This window comes from Furipterus horrens, unplaced genomic scaffold (assembly GCF_987537825.1).
Source record: "Furipterus horrens unplaced genomic scaffold, mFurHor1.1.pri manual_scaffold_4, whole genome shotgun sequence".
Classification (NCBI taxonomy): domain Eukaryota; kingdom Metazoa; phylum Chordata; class Mammalia; order Chiroptera; family Furipteridae; genus Furipterus; species Furipterus horrens.
The window spans coordinates 113,188,905-113,209,371 of record NW_028327174.1 but is presented as its reverse complement, the minus strand read 5'-3'; the positions used below and the strand labels follow the sequence as shown (position 1 = coordinate 113,209,371).

The 20,467-nt window shown below is 43.3% G+C and overlaps 1 protein-coding gene across 1 annotated transcript in view; it reads right to left on the bottom strand.

Moving 5' to 3' along the window:
* CENPP (centromere protein P) overlaps positions 1 to 20,467 on the bottom strand; it is a 384,243-nt gene that overhangs the window by 2,405 nt on the left and 361,371 nt on the right. Inside the window, exons 6-7 of the mRNA XM_090273944.1 lie at positions 7,063 to 7,142; positions 314 to 405 (exon numbers count right to left, since the gene is read on the bottom strand). Coding sequence (XP_090130070.1) covers positions 314 to 405; positions 7,063 to 7,142 — 172 coding nt within the window. The remainder of the gene's footprint in view (positions 1 to 313; positions 406 to 7,062; positions 7,143 to 20,467) is intronic.

Below are 20,467 nucleotides of genomic sequence, written 5' to 3'. Positions count from 1 at the left end.
CAAGACCCTTCTCTCCTCCCTAATTGGCCAACCTGTGTAATGGCTATGAATGCAGCACTTACTGAATGCTAGAGGCAGAGAGACAGAACATCCCTCTGTGCACTCAGCCCAGGAAAGCCTTGGGGGAGCGATCACCCTGCATGTGCTTTTTGAGTGATTATTGAAAAAAGTATTTTAAAAACTAACGTAAAAAGTACAATAATGAGATTTTCAATTTTTGATACTTGCCATGTAAAACTAGATGAAGTAAGTAGGTATCTGTGTTGGGCACATTAAGAAGTCACCAGAACACCCACATGGGACCCTTCCATACCTTGCTGTGGCACTTTAGTGAGAAGATCCAGCTTCGGCAAAACCTTCCCTTCTTCATCTATTTGTACCCTCCAAACAATGACTAATTCAAACCTGAAAGAGGTAAGATCCATCACTAAGTGCATCTAAATCCTAATTAAAAAGAGTGAACTCTACCCACCCTGGCTTGGTGGCTCAGTTGGTTGGAGCATTATCCTGATGCACCGAGTTTGCGGGTTCAACCCCCAGTCAGGGCACATATAAGAATCAACCAATGGGACACTGGCTGTGCCTGTGGGTTGCACTGGTGGGACTGTTGCCATGGCTGCTCTGGCTTAGGGCTTGTGGCCAGCCCCTCCATTTAATCCAGTCTGGTCAGAGCAGACCCTGAGAAGAACCAGCTTGGCAAGATGGGGTGGGGACTGTGAGGCTCTGCCCAAGACGCGGTGCTGGGAGGTCTGATGAGTGATATAGAAGCTGATGGTGCCACTTACCAGACATGGGGGAAATTTTCCCCATGCCACTTAAGAAGTTTCCCATAGGTGGTTCCGTGTGCAAGGACAAGATTTCTTAGGGCCATGTGGATCAATAGAAGTTGGTTGACATCCTTTTTTTCCCCTTCTCCTTCCTGGCTTTAAGCCCACACCTTTGAGTATAGTGTGACAGATACCATTCTGTGTTCTGGCCCCATTCAGGTACCTCCAAGATGGTGGCCTAGGTAAACACAGCTCACCTCCTCACACAACCACATAAAAATTACGATTAAACCATAGAACAACCATCACTCAGAACTAGCAGACAACAAGTTGAATGGAAGTCCTGCCACCACAGAATTAAAAGAAACCACATACATCCAGTCTGGTAGGAGGGAAGATGTGGAGATGTGGAATGGGCTGGTCCCACACCCACATGTAGCAGATAAAAAGCAGGAGGGATATCTCGGGAATGAGGCGTCCTGGCTCCACACTAGGCCCCCTAGCCCAGGGTCCCTGTGCTGGGAAGGTAAGTCCCCATGGCTTCTGACTGTAAAAACCAGTGGAGATTCAGTGGAAGAAACTGTTGGATTTCCAGCCAGTTCTTCATAAAGGTCCTGCACACAGACTTAACTGAGACTCACTCCCACTGAATCCAGCACCAGGGAAGCAGCTTGAAAGGTACCAGCGTCATATGGGGGGAAATTGAAGTGTCTGGCACCAGAGTGAGAGCTGAGGGACAGCTTCCTCCAAGACAGAACTGCTTGCAGAGGCCATGGCTCCTCTTCTGGGCCCTCCCCTCCCATCACAGAGTGCAGCAGGCACCATATCTCAGACTCTGTTAACCTGGTTCACACTGTTTGCCTCACCCTGGTGATTCCCTGAGACTCCACCCACCAAACTTACTATAGGACCACCCAAATGGTTAACAGTAGCTTTTCCATATGAATGACTTGTTTTGGCACATGCTGCTGATCTTCCTAAATTCTCTCAAATGAACAGCAGCTGGCCTCAGCAAGCACCCATTCCTTGCTAAGTGGCCCCAGACAGAACACAAGCAGGCAGCAGAGCCCTGCTGAAGTAAGTTCTGCTCTGTGGAGTGTGTTCCCTGCACAGCTGATCCTCCAGGGAGGGCAGAGATTGGTGGTTAGTGGTCATAGCCAGTCCTTGCAGCTGATTGGCCTGGTTAAATACTTTCCATTGACCTGCCAATAGCAATCAAGGCTCAACTATAAGAGAAGGGTGTACTCAATGCACATGAAGGGCGCACCTCAAGTATCCAGCTTGGGTGATAGGGGAGGCTGTGCCACTGGACCCAATAGGACACCTACTACATTAGGCCATGCTACCAAGACACAGAGTCATAGCTCTACCTAATACATAGAAACAAACACAGCTTGGCTGTGAAAATGAGGAGATAAAAGAAACATGGCCCAAATGAAAGAACAGAAAATAACTCCAGAAAAAGAACTAAAAAAATGGACACAAGCAGTCTATCAGATACAGAGTTCAAAACTCTGGTTATAAGGATGCTCAAGGAACTTAGTGAGTACTTCAACAGCATAAAAAAAATCCAGTCAGAAACAACATATAAAAAAAGAGACTTCCAGCCAAGATGGAGGCATAGGTACACATATTTTGCTTCCTTGCACAACCATAAGAATTACATTTACCTCAAAACAGAAAACAACCAGAACTACCAGAAAATTGAACTGCATGGAGGTCCAACAAACAAAGATATAAAGAAGTAATAGTCATCCAGATAGGCAGGAGGGGCACAGACGAGGAGCCAGGGTGGAGAAGACACAGCGTGGTGGTGGTACCAAGGCAGTGCATGCAGCCAGCTGGCAGAACGAGCAGTCACACATTACAAAAGCCAGGAGGGACACCAGGAGAGCAATGCCAGTCCCAGGTACAACTGTAGCTCATGGGTCCAGTGCTGGGAAAATAAAGCCTCATTGCTTCTGGCTGTGAAAACCAGTGGGGGCTGGGGCAGTGGAAGAAACTGCTAGTGTCTCAGGAAACTCCATTTAGAGGGCCCCTACAGTCCTATAATGCACTCTGGGAACCATCAAGAGGGCAACAGCTCATGGGGCACCAGTTGCACACAGGAAGCACGTGAAGTGACTGGAAAAGAGGCGAGTGCTGAGCAAATGGCATTGTTCCCTCTCTGACTCCTCCCCCACATATGGCGCCACAAGGCTGTGAAACTGTTGCCCAGCACTGATGAACACCTAAGGCTTCACCCCTTGCAAAGTAAAAGGTACAAAAACTATCTAATACACAGGGGCAAACACAGGAAGGCTGTCAAGTTGAGACAGGGAAGTATGGCCCAAAAGAGGGAGCAGATCAAGGCTCCAGAGGGAGCAATGAGGAGACAGCCAACCTAACAGATGAAGAGTTCAAAACACTAGTTATAATGATGCTCACAGAAATGACCGAGTACGGCAAACACAAAAGGGAAGAGGTGAAGACTATACTAAGTGAAATGAAGAAAAATCCACATGAAACCAACAGTGAAGGGAAGGAAGCCGGGGTTCGAATCAACAATTTGGAACATAAGGAAGAAATAAACATTCAACCAGTACAGAATGAAGAAACAAGAATTGAAAAAAAAATGATGAGAGGCTTAGGAACCTCTGGGACAACTTTAAACATACCAACATTCGAATCATAGGAGTGCCTGAAGGGGAAGAGGAAGAGCAAGAAATTGAAAACTTGTTTGAAGAAATAATGAAAGAAAAATGCCCTAGTTTGGCAAAGGAAATAGACATACAATTCCAGGAAGCACAGAGAGTCCCAAAGAAGCTAGACCCAAAGAGGACCACACCAAGACACATCATAATTAAAATGCCGAAGGTTAAAGATATAGAGAGAATCTTAAAAGCAACACGAGAAAAGCAGAGAGTTACCTACAAGGGGTGCCTATAAGATTATAAGCTGATTTCTCAAAAGAAACTGCAGGCAAGAAGGGACTGGCAAGAAGTATTCAAAGTGATGAAAAGCAAGGACCTATAACCAAGATTACTCTCCAACAAAACTATTATTTAGAATGGAAGGGCAGAGAAAGTGCTTCTCAGACAAGGTAAAGCTAAAGGAATTCATCATCACCAAGCCCTTATCACGTGGAATGTTAAAGGGACACATTTAAGAGAAAGAAGATCAAAACTATGAACAATAAAGTGACAACAAACTCACAACTATCAACAAATACATTTAAAAAACAAACTAAGCAAACAACCAGAACAGAACCAGAACCAGAGCTAAGGAGATTATTTGGAGGGTTATCAGTGGGGAAGGGGAGGAGGAAGGAGGAGAATGGGAGAAAAGGTGCAGGGTTAAGAAGTATAAATGGTAGGTACAAAATAGACAGGGGGTGTTAAGAATAGTAAATGGAGAAGCCAAAGAACTTATATGTGTGACACATGGACATGAACTAAGAGGTGAGGGATTGCTGAAGGGAAGGAGGTACTGGGCAGGGGGGAAATGGGAAAAAAATTGGGACAACTGTAATAGCATAATCTAAAATATACAAAAAAAGAAAAAAAAAAGAGAAAGGATACATTAATTATAATAAAGAATAATTTACAGCGAATCAACAGTAGAGTAGATGAAGCCAAGAATCAAATCAATGATTTGGAACCTAAGGAAGCAAAAACAACCAACCAGAAAAGCAAGAATGAAAAGAATCCTAAAAGAAAAAACAACAGCAGCAACAAAATGAGGATAAGGAACCTCTGGGAAAACATTAGGTGTACCAACATTTGCATCATAGGGGTGCCAGAAGAGAAAAAGCAAGAATTTGAAAATCTGTTTGAAAGATTGACAGAAAACTTTCCTGATTTCGTGAAGGAAATAGAAATACAAGTCCAGGAAGCACTGAGAATCCCACACTAGATGTATGCAAAGAGCTCACACTAAGACACATCATAATCAAAATGCCAAAGGTTAAAGATAAAGAGAGAATCTGAAAAGCAGCAACAGAATAGCAAGTAGTACTCTACAAGGGAGTTCCCATAAAACTGTCAGCTAATTTCTCAAAAGAAACTTTGCAGACTAGAAGGGATTGGCAAGGAATATTCGAAGTGATGAAAAACAAGGACCTATAAACAAGATTACTCTACCCAGGAAAGCTATCATTTTGAATCCAAGGGCAGATATAGAGCTTCCCAGACAAGAAAAAGCTAAAGGAGTTCATCATCACCAAGCCATTATTATATGAAATGTTAAAAGTGAGTTATTTAAGAAAAAGAAGATCAAAACTATGAACAATAAAATGTCAACAAATGCATATGTATCAACAATTGAATCTAAAAATCAAACAAGCAAAACAGAATCCTAGATACGGAGAATGGTTTGATGTCAGCCAGATGGGTTGGGGGAATAGGTGAAAAGGGAAGGGATAAAAAGCACAAATTGATAATTACAGAATAGTCATGGTGATATGAAGTGCAGTATAGGAAGTGGAGAAGCCAAAGAACTTATATGCATGACCAATGGTCATGAACAAAGGTGTGGCGATCGCCTGATAGAGTGAGGGATGCTGGGTGGAGGGGGGCAAAGGGGGAAAAATTGGGAAAACTGTAATAGCATAATCAATTGAATTAATTTAAAAAAGAATCAGCCAATGGATGAGTACATAAGTGGAACAAATCTCTCTTTCCATTCCTTCCTCACCACCCCCCTCCAAAATAAAAATTAAAAAGTGAACTCCATGTGTGGGAAAAGAACACCCACCCAGGCAGGAGCTCTGTTCTCATCTGAGGATCCTGGGGCTGTGCTCAGCTGACCCCGTTCATAAAGACATTCACCCACAGATGAAGAGTATGTATGGTTGGTTAGTCATGAACACATGTTCATCATCATGAATGAACAGGAAAATGGAAATGAAGACCACAGAAAAATACTGTTCTGTACCTACTAATAGTGTGACAACACAAGTGAAGTTCATGATGTAGAGCAATAGGAACTTAGAATTTGATGAACTACTTTGCTAATAATTTGGCAGTAACAGAAAGCTAAATCTACCCTATATGACCCATGAATTGCACTTCTAGGTATATGCACAAGAGAAGCTTGTTGATGAATAACCCAAATGCTCAACACTTGAAGAACACAGAAATATATATATATGTAGTAGAGTCGTCGTCGTCGTCGTCGGCAGCCGTCCGTCTTGAGAGACGATGGTGTAGCTTCTTAAGAGTCTATCTGCACCGCCGAGAATGGCTGTGCAGTCCGACTCGGGAGTGACATGGTATCTGTCTCCTCCCGTGTTGAATCGACATCTTGTGATGACGCTGAAGCTACAGAGCCTGGGCAGGGTAATATGGAGGGTCTGCTGTTGCCCATGCAGCAGACCCCCCTCTCTTCGCAGCTGAAGGGTCCAAGGGAAAGACGGAGTCGATACAGCTTGGGTTCAGGTGCGCCGCAGGAGTTGCCGGTGTTGACTACAACGTCAAACCGCCTTAGGGACTCCGGCTCCGGATTTTCTGTCGGGGTTTACTCCCTTAGCCTTTCCCCTGAAGAGGTATGCCGCAAGGCAGCGGAGGTTTTTTGGAGTCAGAGTTTTCCTTCTCTGATGTACCCTGACTGGAAGAGCGAACCAGCGACACTTAGCTCGCAGGCCGACGCTCAATCCACTGAGCTAAACCAGCCAGGGCAAATGTAGTAGAGTATTAGCACTGAAAATGAATGTTGTATAGCTACATGCACCACCAGAGGTGAATTTTGGAAATAACGTTTTGTTACTAAAAGCCAAGTCCCAGAAGCTACATAATTATGATACCAGTTTAAGGCTTGAAAACAAAAAATGTCTGTAGGCTCTCTTATGCAAGTCATCAAAGTACATCCATGTGCACACTCACAGGTGTCTATGACAGCAGGGAAGAGACCCAGATGAGTCCTCCCTCCTTCCCTCAGTGCTTGCTGCCTCCTGAGCTTTTCTGAAATAAGTTGAACAAAACAGCTCCACCCCTTTGGGGCCTCCCCTCCTTGGTTCCCTAAGGACCCCTGAAGTGAGACCGTCACCTGCTGGACTTTTGCTCACCCACAGCTGTGCAGACATTTAATGTCCCCACATTCCATTCCTCCCTCACCCAGTGAGGCCCCCTTCCTATTGCCCCACCATCAGCTGCATATCTGTTATGATTCCACAGACATTTCTCAACATATCAGGTAGTTTACATTTGTCCTCTACTAATTATAATCCTTGTTTTTAACAGGAAAGCACCATCTAATTGCTGGAAAGGGACTTGGCCAGCAAGGAAGGTCTAGGTTGCCATGGGGCACCTGCACTTACCCTGGCTGGCTGGTGCTCCGGATCCCCATGTAGCTGGAGGAGGCCCCCTCCAAGAGGTGCACAGCCTCTGGGTACTTTTCCTGTGGGGAGAAGAAAACTTACTATTTTTTAAGTCATTTTTTTATTTTTCAATTACAGTTAACAACAATATTATATTAGTTTCAGGTGTACACCCATGATTAGACATTATATAATTTACTAAGTGATCACCCAAAATATCTCATACCCATCTGACATCATACATAGATATTAGAATATTATTGACTATATTCCATACGCTGTACTTGATATCCCCATGACTAGTCTATAATAACCCATGTGTACTTTTTTTTAAAAATTTTTTATTATTGGTTATGCTATTAGAGTTGTCCCAATTTCCTTCCCCCCTGCTCCCCCTCTTCCTCCAGTTGTCTCCCCCCTTAGTCCATGCCCATTGGTCCTGCATATAATTCTTTTCAACATCTTCCTGTTCACTCCACTCCCTCCCACTATGCTTCCCAATTCCTGCAACATCTCCCTCCCTCTCCCCCTCCCCGATGACCTCCCCCCAATATGCTCCCCTTACCTATAAATCTTTCCCCTTTTTGTTGCCTACTTAGTTTGCCCTTGCCTCATTTCCCTAACTTCTGCTGTTGGTTGTTGTAATACAGTTTTCATTTTAATGTTCATTGTCCTGATCCTCCTTCTTCTAAACAAGTCCCTTTAACATCTCATATAACAGTGGTTTGGACCTAACAAACTCCTTCAGTCTTACTTTGTCCTGGAAATACTTTCTCTGCCCTTACATCCTGAATGAGAGCTTCACTGGATAGAGTAAGTTGTAGGTTTTTTATTTTCATTACTTTGAATATTTCTTGCCAGTCCCTTCTTGCTTGTAAAGTCTCCTTTGAGAAATCCACTGATAGTCTAATTGGGACCCCTTTGTACATAATTCTCTTCTTTCTTGCTGCTTTTAAAATTCTCTTTTTATCTTTAATTTTTAACATTTTGATGATAAAGTATCTTCGTGTGGTCCTCCCTGGGTCCAGCCTATCCGGAACTCTCTGTGCTTCTTGGACCTGTAAGTTCACCTCCTTCCCCAAGTTAGGGAAGTTCTGCTTCATTATTTTTTCCCATAATCTTTCAATTTCTAATTCTTCTTCTTCAACCTCTGGCAATCCGATAACCCAAATGTTCGTTCTCTTATAGCTGTCCCAGAGGTTTCTGAGCCTCTCATCATATTCCTCACTCTTTGTTTCCTCTTTCTGCACTGGTTGACTGTTTGTTCCCACCCTATGTTCCGATTTGTTGATTTGATCCATGGCTTTCCCTTCCTCACCACTTGTCTTGTATGTATTTTTGTTCATTTCAGCAGGGCTAGCCTTCACTCCTTCCTGGTCTTGATTCAGCCCCGCTGTTAGGTCTGTAAGCTGTCTTATGACTATGGCTCTAAAGTGAGCTTCCGAAAGATTCGCTATTTGTTCGTCAGTCAAGGTTTTTATTTGTTTTTTCGTTAGCTGTGTGATTGGTATTTCAATCATTAATTCTGCCATTCTGACCATTTTGTTTATCTTCCCCTCTTGGGCGGAGCGCTGTCACATCTCCTAAGCTGTACTGGGCGGAGCCTTGTGTGCTCATCACAACCTGGCGACCTTTCTCACCACCCTGTGGTGCTTTGCGTAGGGGCAGGGGTCCAAGATGGATTCCCGCTGTTATTGTCCGCTGGCGAACAGGGCCACCTCCCAGTGGGGTCCACCCTCTCCGCTGTTGGAATCGTGAGCTGAAGGATTTGGTCTGCAGCCGGGGCCGGCCCCCAGGTGCCTCTCTCCTCCCTCCAAACACAGGCATCTGCTCACCAGGTCCTGCCGTTCGCCATTGCAGGTGCTGCCTCCAGCACAGTTTGATCTTTCTCAGCCACGGGTTTGCACTTCCTACCCATCTGGACTAGCACCACTTGTTTATGACTGCATACGTTGGACTTCCATGTAGCTTTATTTTCAGGAACTTATTATTTTTAGTTTTGCATTAGCTGTAATCCTTCTTAGTTGTAGAGGGAGAAAAGTGTGTCGGTCTATGCCTCCATCGTGGCCGGAAGTCCTCCAATGTGTACTTCTTAATACCTTTACCTCTGTCACTCCCAACTCCCCTCCTATCTGGCAACTGTCAAAATGTTCTCTGTATTTATGAGTCTGTTTCTGTTCTGCTTGTTTATTTTGTTTTTTAGATTTAATTGTTTATAGGTATGTACTCATTGCCATTTTTTAGTTCATATTTTTAATCTTTTCTTTAAGAAGACCCTTTAACACTTCATATGATACTGGTTTGGTGGTGATGAACTCCTTCAGCATTTTCTTCTCTGGGAAGCTCTATATGTCCTTCAATTCTAAATTATAGCTTTGCTGGGTAGAGTAATCTTGTATGTTGCTTTACATCACTTTGAATATTTGTCAAAATATTCTACCCTGCAAAATTTCTCTTGAGAAATCGGTTCACAGTCTTATGGGAGCTCCCTTGTAGGTAACTGCTTTCTCTCTTGCTGCTTTTAAGATTCTCTCTTTGTCTTTAACCTTTGGCATTTTGATTTGTGATGTGTCTTGGTGTGGGCCTCTTTGGGTTCATCTTGTTTAAGACTCTATATTTCCAGTACTTGTATGTCTATTTCCTTCACCAAGGCAGGGAAGTTTTCTGTCATTTTTTCAAATAGGCGTTCAATTTCTTGCTCTCTTCTCTTTCCAGCTCCCCTATGATGCAAATGTTGGTGTGAATGAAGTTGTCCCAGAGGTTCCTTACACTATCTTCACTTTTTTTGGATTCTTTTTTCTTCTACTTGTTCTATGGGTGTTTTTTGCTTCCTTATATTCCATATCTACCCTGGCTGGTTTGGCTCAGTGGATTGAGTGTCGGCCTGCGAGCTAAGTGTCACTGGTTCGATCTTCCAGTCAGGGCACATCAGAGAAGGAAAACTCTGACTCCAAAAAACCTCTGCTGCCTTGCGGCATACCTCTTCAGGGGAAAGGCTAAGGGAGTAAACCCCGACAGAAAATCTGGAGCCGGAGTCCCTAAGGCGGTTTGACGTTGTAGTCAACACCGGCAACTCCTGCGGCGCACCTGAAGCCAAGCTGTATTGACTCCGTCTTTCCCTTGGACCCTTCAGCTGCGAAGAGAGGGGGGTCTGCTGCATGGGCAACAGCAGACCCTCCATATCACCCTGCCCAGGCTCTGTAGCTTCAGCTTCACTGGAGAGGACACTCCAGCGTCATCACAAGATGTCGATTCAACACGGGAGGAGACAGATACCGTGTCACTCCCGAGTCGGACTGCACAGCCATTCTCGGTGGTGCAGATAGACTCTTAAGAAGCTACACCATCGTCTCTCGAGACGGACGGCTGCCGACGATATTCCATATCACTTATTTGATTCTTGGCTTCATCCACTCTACTATTGATTCTCTGTAATTTGTTAAGTTCAGGTAGCTTATCCTTCATTTCTGACTGGATCTTTTTTATGTTGTTTACGTCCTCACTAATTTCCTTGAGCATCCTTATAACCAGTGTTTTGAACTCTGCGTCTAGTAGACTGTTGGTCTCTATTTTGTTTAGTCCTTTTTCTGGAGTTTTTTCCTGTTCTTTCATTTGGGCCGTGTTTCTTTGTCTCATTTAGCAGCCCCCCTATGTTTTTTAATGTATTAGGTAGAGCTGCTACATCTTCCAGGTGTGGTAGAGTGGTCTAATGCGGTAGGTGTCCTATAGGGTCCAGTGGCACAGCCTCTTTTATCACCCAGGCTGGGTACTCGAGGTGCACCCACTGCGTTGACTGTATACACCCTCCTCTGTAGTTGAGCTTTGATTGCTGTTGGCATGTCTGAGGTCAGCCACCGCCTGTGTTCAGTTCAGGGCCACCTGGTATAAGCTACAAAGCAAACTGCAGATGGCTGCTACTTGTGCTGGGCTTGGAGGTGCCCAGACGAGGCCAAGCTGCAAACAAAGGCCACTGCTGGTAATGCCAGGCCTTGGGCCACTTAGCAAGATGTATGGGACTTGCTGAGGCCAGATGCTGCTTAAGAGATTTAGGAAAGTCTGCATGATCTAAGACATCCATTGGTTTGGAGAAGCTACAAGGAACAGCTTGGGTGGGTCCAAAAGTTGGGTTGGGTCTCAGTAAGTCACCAGGACAGGGCAAATAGTGAGAGTCAGGTTCATGGAGACTCAGATATGGTGCCTGCTTGTTAGCTCTGCAGGTGGGAAGCTCATCAAAGAACTATGGCCTCTACCACCACTTCTATCTGGGAGAAAGCTGCCTCCCAGTTCTCACCCTGATGCCAGACAATTCATTACCTTCCTGTGTGGCTCTGGTGCCTTTCAAGCTACTGCCCGGTGTTGGAGCTGAGAGGCAGTGAGTCCGAGTAAGTCTGTGCATGAGCCCCCTTTAAGAGGAACACTTGGAACTCCAAAAGCCTCTGTCTCCCTCAGCCTCAATCCCCATTGGTTTTTATAGCCAGAATTTATGAGAAATTCTTTTCTGGCACTGGAACCTTGGGCAAGGGGGCTGGGTACAGGATTGGGACCCCTTGCTCCTCAGTGGGGACCTCTGCAGCTGATATATCCCTCCCAATTTTTATCTGCCACATGTGGGTGTGGGACCAGCCTGTTCTGCATCTCCACCCCTCTTACCAGTCTCAGTGTAGATGCTTCTTTAATTCCCTAGTTGAAGGACTTTCATTCAGCCAGATTTTAGGCAGTTCTGGATGATTGTTCTGTAGTTTAGTTATAACTCCTGCCTTCAGTGCTCACTGGCACTGTCATTCTAGATCTTTCCACTGCCACAAGGCCCCCAAGCTGCCACACTATTAACTTCCCAATGTTAACATGTTACAGAACAACTTCATTCTGATTTCACCAGTTTGTCCACCCAAGGTCCTGCAGTATTTGGCTGTCCTGCCTCAAGTCCCCTCATATCTGAGGCAGCCTTTCCATCTGTCCTCAAGGAGACCAATCAGGCATGCTATGCAGTATCCCTTAGGACAGAGAGTCTAGCTGACTCACCAAGGTTATTCTGACCCTGATACTTGAAGTGAGGTATTGTGTGCCAGCTTTCTCACTGTAAAGCAACTGCTTTCTCACTGTAAAGCAGCTGTTTTTCTCTAGAGCTTTAGCATTCAATTTTAAAAGCCTTTCAAACTGACACCTGTGGGCTGGCCCCTATCACAGTGGATGCTCCCACCCTGTATATCCTCACACTTGCCACCAAATCACCCTGGCATGCCCATAAATAACTATGGGCAGATGGCTCCTGCAATAGTGCAGGGCCATCCAGAGCCTCCCATCGACGTGGTTGTCTCCCCTTGGGCACGGTGCTGGCTATGATGGGAAATGGGGATTTGGGAAGCAGACTCTGCAAAAAGTCAGCCTCATGATGAGACTCTGTCCCATTTAACAGTCAAAAGTATTCTCTCTAAAACAGGGAAATGAAGTGGAATTTTACAAATTTCTGGGCTTGCAAACTGTAAGGTAGAGTTGACTTTTCCCTCCATGTAATACAATAATTCTGGAAACGTCTCTACTTCCCACTATTCACAGTAGGCCCATGGTAGGCAAACATAGGTTTACAGTTGTGAGTATGAGAAACAGTTTATTCTTGTACTGTTATTTATTAATTATTGTATTATTTTCTACATAACTGTAAACTTACTTTGCCCCACCCTGTATATCAGAACTGATATACACCACAATTTTTAAAAAATCTACATTAAAAAAAAAAAGATTTTATTTATTTTTAGAGCCATGGGGAGGGAGGGGAGAGAGGGAGATAAACATTGATGTGTGAGAGAAACATCAATCAGTTGCCTCTTGCACACCCCCAACTGGGAACCTGGCCCGCAACCTAGGCATGTGCACTGACTAGGACTTGAATTGTCAACCTTTCGGTTTGCAGGATGACATCCCACCCACTGAACCACATCAGTCAGGGCCTGAAACCTTAATTTAGACTTGACTTGCAGGTCATTAACAACAAATTTTTTTCAGGGATCTGAACAGAGTGTTCCCCATGGATAGAATAACATGTCTTTTTCTCTGTTCTTATGACAATGGATTAGGGTTGGGAGTGATATAAGAGAGACTACTGAAGTACGCTTCACAGTGAAACTTCAAGTTCCTTAGGATCAGCTTTTGAAAGACACAGTTCTCTGTTCTCACAACTCTTGATGCAGAAACAGATACCTGGGCAGATGCCAGTCCTACTATGTTCCAAACCCAAACCCAGCCACTGCAAGCCTCAAGGAAGGGCCGTAAGGTACAGCTTCATCTGATAAATGCTCAGTCTGGAAGCCAGAGATGAGGGATAGGGCTAAACTGTGGATGTGCAGAACTTGCAGGCTTCAGAGGACAGGCCTTCCTGAGGCTGCAGGTATTTGGTGGACTCAATCAGCTCTGCCAAATGAGGTCTGGTGGGGACAAAGATGGGTCACAGCTTTTCAAGGACTAGCCAACATATCAGTGAGCTTGTTCCCAGTGTATGAGACTGGTACTCCCAGAGCCCTGTGTGTGAAAGATGCTGATAGGTCAAGAAGATGTCCAAACACCAAGTTGTTCTGACCAAATGCTGGGTGGGCCAGGTTTAAGCTTCCAGATAATTTCTAATTTCAGCAAAACAGTTTTTATTGGGAAATTTATACCTAGGTGTTTTAAATGGAAAGTGCTGGTTGGTTTTTAAACCTTAAGCTCTTCTAAATGAGTTAACAACTGTATGAAGGATGCAGAGGAGAACGTATGGATATGGTCATGTCACCTCCAGGCTGAGCCACTTCAGTATGTGGCCTGGGCCGGCTCTAGCATGGGGCCTAGGGAAGCACATACTGGCTGCGGGCCCGGCCCCCAAACAGACCTCACAGCCTCTCCATCCTTCTCCCCATGAGCAAAAGAGAGTTTATATTAGAAGCTTTCACTAATAGATAAATTGTACTCTCTTTAGTTTTTTTTTTTTTTTTTTAAACACCAAAGGTAGAAATGCTGACATTAGGAAAAGGTCAGACATTCAGTATGAGTTTCTAGAGAGCATTTGCTGGGATTGTGTGGACAGTTTTTCTTCACACAAGTGAATAATATTACCCCATTTGTCCAGCTTCCCTCACTTGCCTGGTGACCTCAAACATGTTCAGAGCACAACTGCAGATAGGAAGAAAGCAGCGAATGGCTGAGGAGCACCCAAGCACAAAGAGCAAGTCTCATAAATAGAAGTACATGGGCAGCTTTGAGGGGGAAGACAAAGTTGTTAAAAACGATACAACTCGAAATGCAAAGTGGGCTTCAGGTCACTTAATATAAGATTAGCACATCTTGTCCTGGCTGGGTGGCTCAGTTGGTTGGAGCGTTGTCCATACACCAAATTGTTGTGGATTTGATCCTCAGTCGGGGTGTGTATGGGAGGCAACCAATCGTTTCTCTCTCACACTGATGTTTATCGCTCTCTCTTTTCCTTCCTCTCTCTCTAAAATCAATAAATGTATCCTAGGGTTAGGATTTTTTAAAAAAGATCTCTCAATAGCAATTGAAAGTTTTACATATTTCTGCATTTGACATTGATAACAAATAACTAAATCATCAAGAAAGGGTTAAGAAGGGTATACACTGATAAGGCAGAGATCTGGCCAATATGTTCTAGAATACTTTCCATGAAAGAGAGTTTCACATACACAGCCTGATCTGGAAAGCACCACCAACAAAGCCGAGGCCCAGGTGTGTGCATAAGGGGAGTGGACAGGAGGCCTGTGCCCCTGGTGTCACTGGGAGGGTCAGGAAGAAGCTTCCTGATATGAGTGCTTTGCACATGCTGGGCCCATCAGGCTTCCACAGGAAGCTTGTCCTAAACAGTGATTCAAAATGGGTATTTATTCAGATACTTGACATCTGCCTGAAGTTTGCATTCCAAAACTCTACTGGTGTTTATGATAGAAAAATGGTGGCTATGAGAATGATGGCAATTCAATATCCAGTCCCAGTTTTACACCCAGGACCCACTTTCTGTTTGAATGCCTGCTGGATGCTAGTCCAAAGGGAACAAAAATTTTAACAGAGCTTTAGAGGAAACCAAGCCTGTGTACGTTATCAGTCAGTCCATCCCAAAAGGATGAATAGACCACCTTCCATCCCCTTCTCTGTTAAACAAATGGGAAACCTTGAATCCCAAGTTTAATACCCTTGCATGTCCACAGATATGTTAATTCATTTTGATCATAATATTTTCCCCAAAGACTATATCTGATTTCTTTTTAAATTAGGATATAATTCCCAGTACAAAATTCACTCCTTTAAAGTGTATAAGTAAGTAGGTTTTAGAATATTCACAAGGTTATATAACCATTACCACTTTCTAAATCCAGAATGTTTTCATCACCCCATAAAGAAACCCTGTACCCTTTAGTTATTGCCCCCTAATCCCTTCACCCTCACCCAGCCATAAGTAACCACTGATCTACTACTGTCTCTATAGATCTCCCTGTTCTACACATTTCATATGAATGGATTCAAATCATATAGTACATGGTTTTTTGTGGCTGACTTCTTTCCCTCAGCCATGTTTTCAAGGCTCATCCATGTAGCAGCAGGTGTGTCAGCACTTCATTCCCTGATATTGCTGAAGACCATTTCACTGTATGGATATGCCAATTGTGTTTATCTATAAGCTGATGGACACTTGGGTGGTTTCTACTTTTTGGCTATTGGGAATAAGGCTGTGAACATTTGTATACAAATTTTTGCGTGGACGTGTTTTTACTTCTCTTGGTTATATACCTATGAGTCAAATTGCTAGTCATAAAACTCTATGTAACCACTGGAGGGACTTTCAAATTGTTTTCCACAGTGGCTGCACCATATTTAGAATTCCATCAGCAGGGCATGAGAGTTTTGATTTCTCTCCTTGCTAACACATTTTTCTTTTTAAAAAAACTCTAGCCATCCTAGAGGGTGTGAGGTGGTATCTCACTGTGGTTTTTATTTGCATGTCCTTAATGGTCAATGACGTTGAACATCTTTACATGTGCTTATTAACCATTTGTACTCCTTTGGAGAAATGTCTATTCAGATCCTTTGCCTATTTTGTAACTGGGTTATTTATTTCCCTGTTTATTATTGAGTTGTAATAGTTCTAGATATAAACCACTCATCAGATATATGGTTTTATGTATTTTCTTTAAAAAAATTTTTTATTGATTGATTTAAGAGAGAGCATCCATTTGGTATTCCATTTATTGATGTACTCATTGGTTGCTTCTTGTATATGCCCTGACCAGGAATTGAACCCATGACCTTGGTGCATTAGGATGATGCTCCAACCAATGGAGCTACCTGGTCAGGGCCAGATATATGGTTTTCTAAAATGTTCTTCCATTCTGTGGACTGTCTTTTTATTTCCTTAATGGTGTCACTTGTTTAAAGTTTCTAACTTTGATGAAGACCAATTTATCTATTTTTGTTCTTTTTTGCTTGTGCTTTTGGTGTCATAGCTTAAGAAATTAACCCAAAGTCACAGAAATATACACCTATGTTTTCTTTTAAGAATTTATATTTTTAGCTTTTAAAACTGGGTCTTTGATCAATTTTGAGTTAATTTTTGTATATGGTATGAGATAGGGGTCCCACTTCGTTCTTTTGCCTATGAATATCCAGTTGTCCAAGCACCAGTTGTTGAAAAGACTATTCCTTCATCATCTGTCTTGGCTGCAGTCACATTTTAATAACATTTTATATTTTGAAGACAGCCTGGTGCAGAGATAATGTGAGATTAGTGAGGTCACACAGTGGGACAAAACTCATCTCAGACTTCCCAACAAATGGTGCTGGAACAATCAGATATCTACATGTAGAACAATGAACCTCAATGCATACCTCATACATACACAAAAATTACCCAAGATGGATCATAAATATAAATGTAAAAGCTAAAAATATAAAACTTCCAAAAGAAAACATCAGAAAAAACATCTTTGTATTTCTCGGTTGGCCAAAGATCTTTTTCAGATACAACACAAAAAATCAGAATCCATTAAAAATATTAACTGGATAATTGATAAATTAATTGAATTTATTGTATTTAGAAATCACTGCTCTTAAAAGCCATTGTTAAGGACTTCCGGCCAAGATGGAGGCTTAGACGGACACGCTAGGTCTTCCTCTACAACTATAGAGGAATACAACTACTTCAAAACAAAGGATAACTAGAAATTCCAGAAAATAAAACTACACGGAAGCCCAACATATGAAGTTATAAACCAGCGGTGCCATTTGGGCAGGTAAGAGTTAAAGAAGGCAAAGCTGTTTGCGGAGCAGCGGGCGGGGCCGCGAAAAATCCGGGAGGCAATCAAGCCCCTGGCGTGCGCGACTCCAATCAAGCCCCTGGCGTGCGCGACTCCGGCGCTGGGGAGAGCAGCCGCAGCATCGCCTTGAACAGTGAGGCCCAGGGGGGCGGGAGGACGGATCCCGGTCTCCTAGCTGAATAACTGTGTGAATCCATCTTGGACCCCCGCCCCCACAGAAAGCACCACAGGGCTGCGAAATAGGTCGTGGACAGGCAGGCGCCGGCCGGTCGCTGATTTGTGACGCGTACACAGGCACTGCCCCCGACAGCCAGCCCAGGAAAACAAAACGCATCTGTCAAAATGTGGCAGACAAATATAGAGATCCCGGTGGCACAACTCACCAGACAGCAGATAGAGAACCTGACAGATGAACAGATAAGAAACCTGTCAGAGGCTCAGTTCTGGGCCATTGTTATCAGGTGGCTTACAGAATTCACAAAAGAGCAGGAAAAAGATAAGAAAGAAGCGAAAAACTTTCATAACGAAAGGAACAAAACCGCATACGAGACAGGTGGTGAGGAAAAAAAATCCAGAGTTCATTTCAACAAACTGGAATATGGAGAAGGAACAAGCAGTCAACCAATGCAGCGAGAGGAAATAGAAAGCAACAATGAGAGGATCAGAAACTTCTGGGACAGCTATAAAAGGCCCAACATAAGAATCATTGGTTTGCCAGAGAATGAGGAAGATGAACTAGAACTTGAAAAATTGAGTGAAAATATAATAAAGGAGAACTTCCCAGACTTGGGGAAGGGAATAGACATGCAGGTCCAGGAAGCAAGGAGAGTTCCCAAGAGACTGGACCCAGGGAGAACCACTCCAAGACACATTATAATCAAAATGTCAAAAATTAAGGATAAAGAGAGAATCTTAAAAGCAGCAAGAGAGAAGAAAAGAATTATGTACAAAGGGGTCCCAATTAGACTATCAGCTGACTTCTCAAGGGAAACACTACAGGCAAGAAGGGACTGGCAAGAAATATTCAAAGTAATGAAAATCCAAAACCTACAACCACGAATACTCTATCCAGCGGAATTGTCATTCAGAATAGAAGGACAGAGAAAGTGTTTCCAGGACAAAATAAAACTGAAAGAGTTCATTAGATCCAAACCACTGTTATATGAGATGTTAAAGGGACTGGTTTAAAAAACAGAAGCTAGGGAGATGAAACAAAGGCAAACGAAACAGGCAACGAGAGTGGAAAAGGAACTGTGGGTAAGGGAAGCATAGTGGGGGGAGGTCAACAGGGAGGGGGAGTGGGGAGAGGGAGGGAGATGATATAGGAATTGGGGATCATGGTAGGAGGGAATGGAATAGACGGAGAGAGGTTGGGAGGAACTGTATGCACAACTAATGGACATAATCTAAAAGGGGGGGACAACTGGAGGGAGGGGGGCCACCGGGTGGAGGGGAGCAGAGGGAAGGGAAATTGGCACAAATGTAATATTTTAATCAATAAAACACATTAAATCTGAAAAAAAAAAAAAAAAGCCATTGTTAAGAAAATGAAAAAGGCCAGCTTCAGACTTAGTGAAAATATTGGTAAAAACTTGTATCCAGAATATATAAAGAACACTTTACAACTCAGTAATAGCACAAACAACCCAATTTTAAATAACGGTCAAAAAAGGATTTAATGGTCAAAGAAAAGATGTGGAAGGGAAAAGATTGTTAGGGAAATGCAAATTAAAACAACAAAGAAATACCACTATGAACCTACCAGAGTGGCTAATATAAAAAAAACTAACAATACCACATTCTGGTGAAGATGTGGAGCAACTGGACCTATTATACATTGCTGGTGGGAATTAGATAAATCTGGCAGCTCCTTATGAAGTTAGACATACACTTACCATGTGATCCAGCAGTCCCACTCCTAAGTATTTATCCAAGAAAAATGAAAACATATGTCCATACAAAGATTTGCATGTAACTTCTCATTACTAAGAATCCCAAACTAGATACAGTGAGTGGTCCGTCTCTCCCTAGTGGGTGTGGAAACAATGGATGCCATCCATACTATGGGACAATACTCAGCAACGTTATCCACACAACAACATGGACAAACCTCAGAAGCAATATGCCCAGTGAAAGAAGCCAGACACAAAAGAGCACACACTGTGTGATTCCAGTTATGAGACTCTAGAAAAGAAGAGAACAGACTGGAAGTCACCAGGGGAAAACTGACTGCAAACACTACAATTAAAAAGGTACATTTTAGCCATGGCTGGTGTGGCTCAGTGGACTGAGTGCAAGTCTGCAAGTTGAAAGGCCACTGGTTTGATTCCCAGTCAGGGCTTGTGGACCAGTTCACCAGTTGGGGCATGTGAGTGGCAACTTTTATTTTTAAAGTATATTTTACTGATTATGTTGTCACAGTAGTCACAATCTTTTTTCCTTTGCTCCCCTCTGCCCAGTAACCCCCTTGCCTCCAGCAATACCACCCCTCTTAGTTCACGTCCATGGGTCATGCATATAAGGTCTTTGGTTTCACCCTTTCCTATATTATTCTTAACTTCCCCCTCTCTATTTTGTACCAACCAATTATGCTCCTTAGTCCCTGCACCATTTCCCCATTTCTCCCCCTCCCCTCTCCCAGCTGATAACCCTCCAAATGATCTCCATACTATGATTCTGTTCCTATTCTGGTTTTCTTAGTTGGATTTTGTTTTTATTTTTTAGATTCAGTTGTTGATAGTTGCGAGTTTGTTGTCATGTTAATGTTCATAGTTTTGATCTTCTTTTTCTTAAGTAAGCCCCTTTGACATTTTATATAATAATGGCTTGGTGATGATGAACTCCTTTAGCTTCACCTTGTCTGGGAAGCACTTCATCTGCCCTTCCATTCCAAATGATAGCTTTGCTGGACAGAGTAATCTTGGTTGTCGATTGTTTTTTTTTGTTTCTCTTCTGTCTCCCTCCCTTCCCCTCTTCCTAAAAATTAATAAAATCTTTTTAAAAAGGTATATTTTGTTATATTTAAATTAGACCTCAATAAACCTGACTTTAAAGAGAGACCATACCCCAGACTCATAGCTTGTTCCTACAAGGAACACTCTTCCCTTCTCACA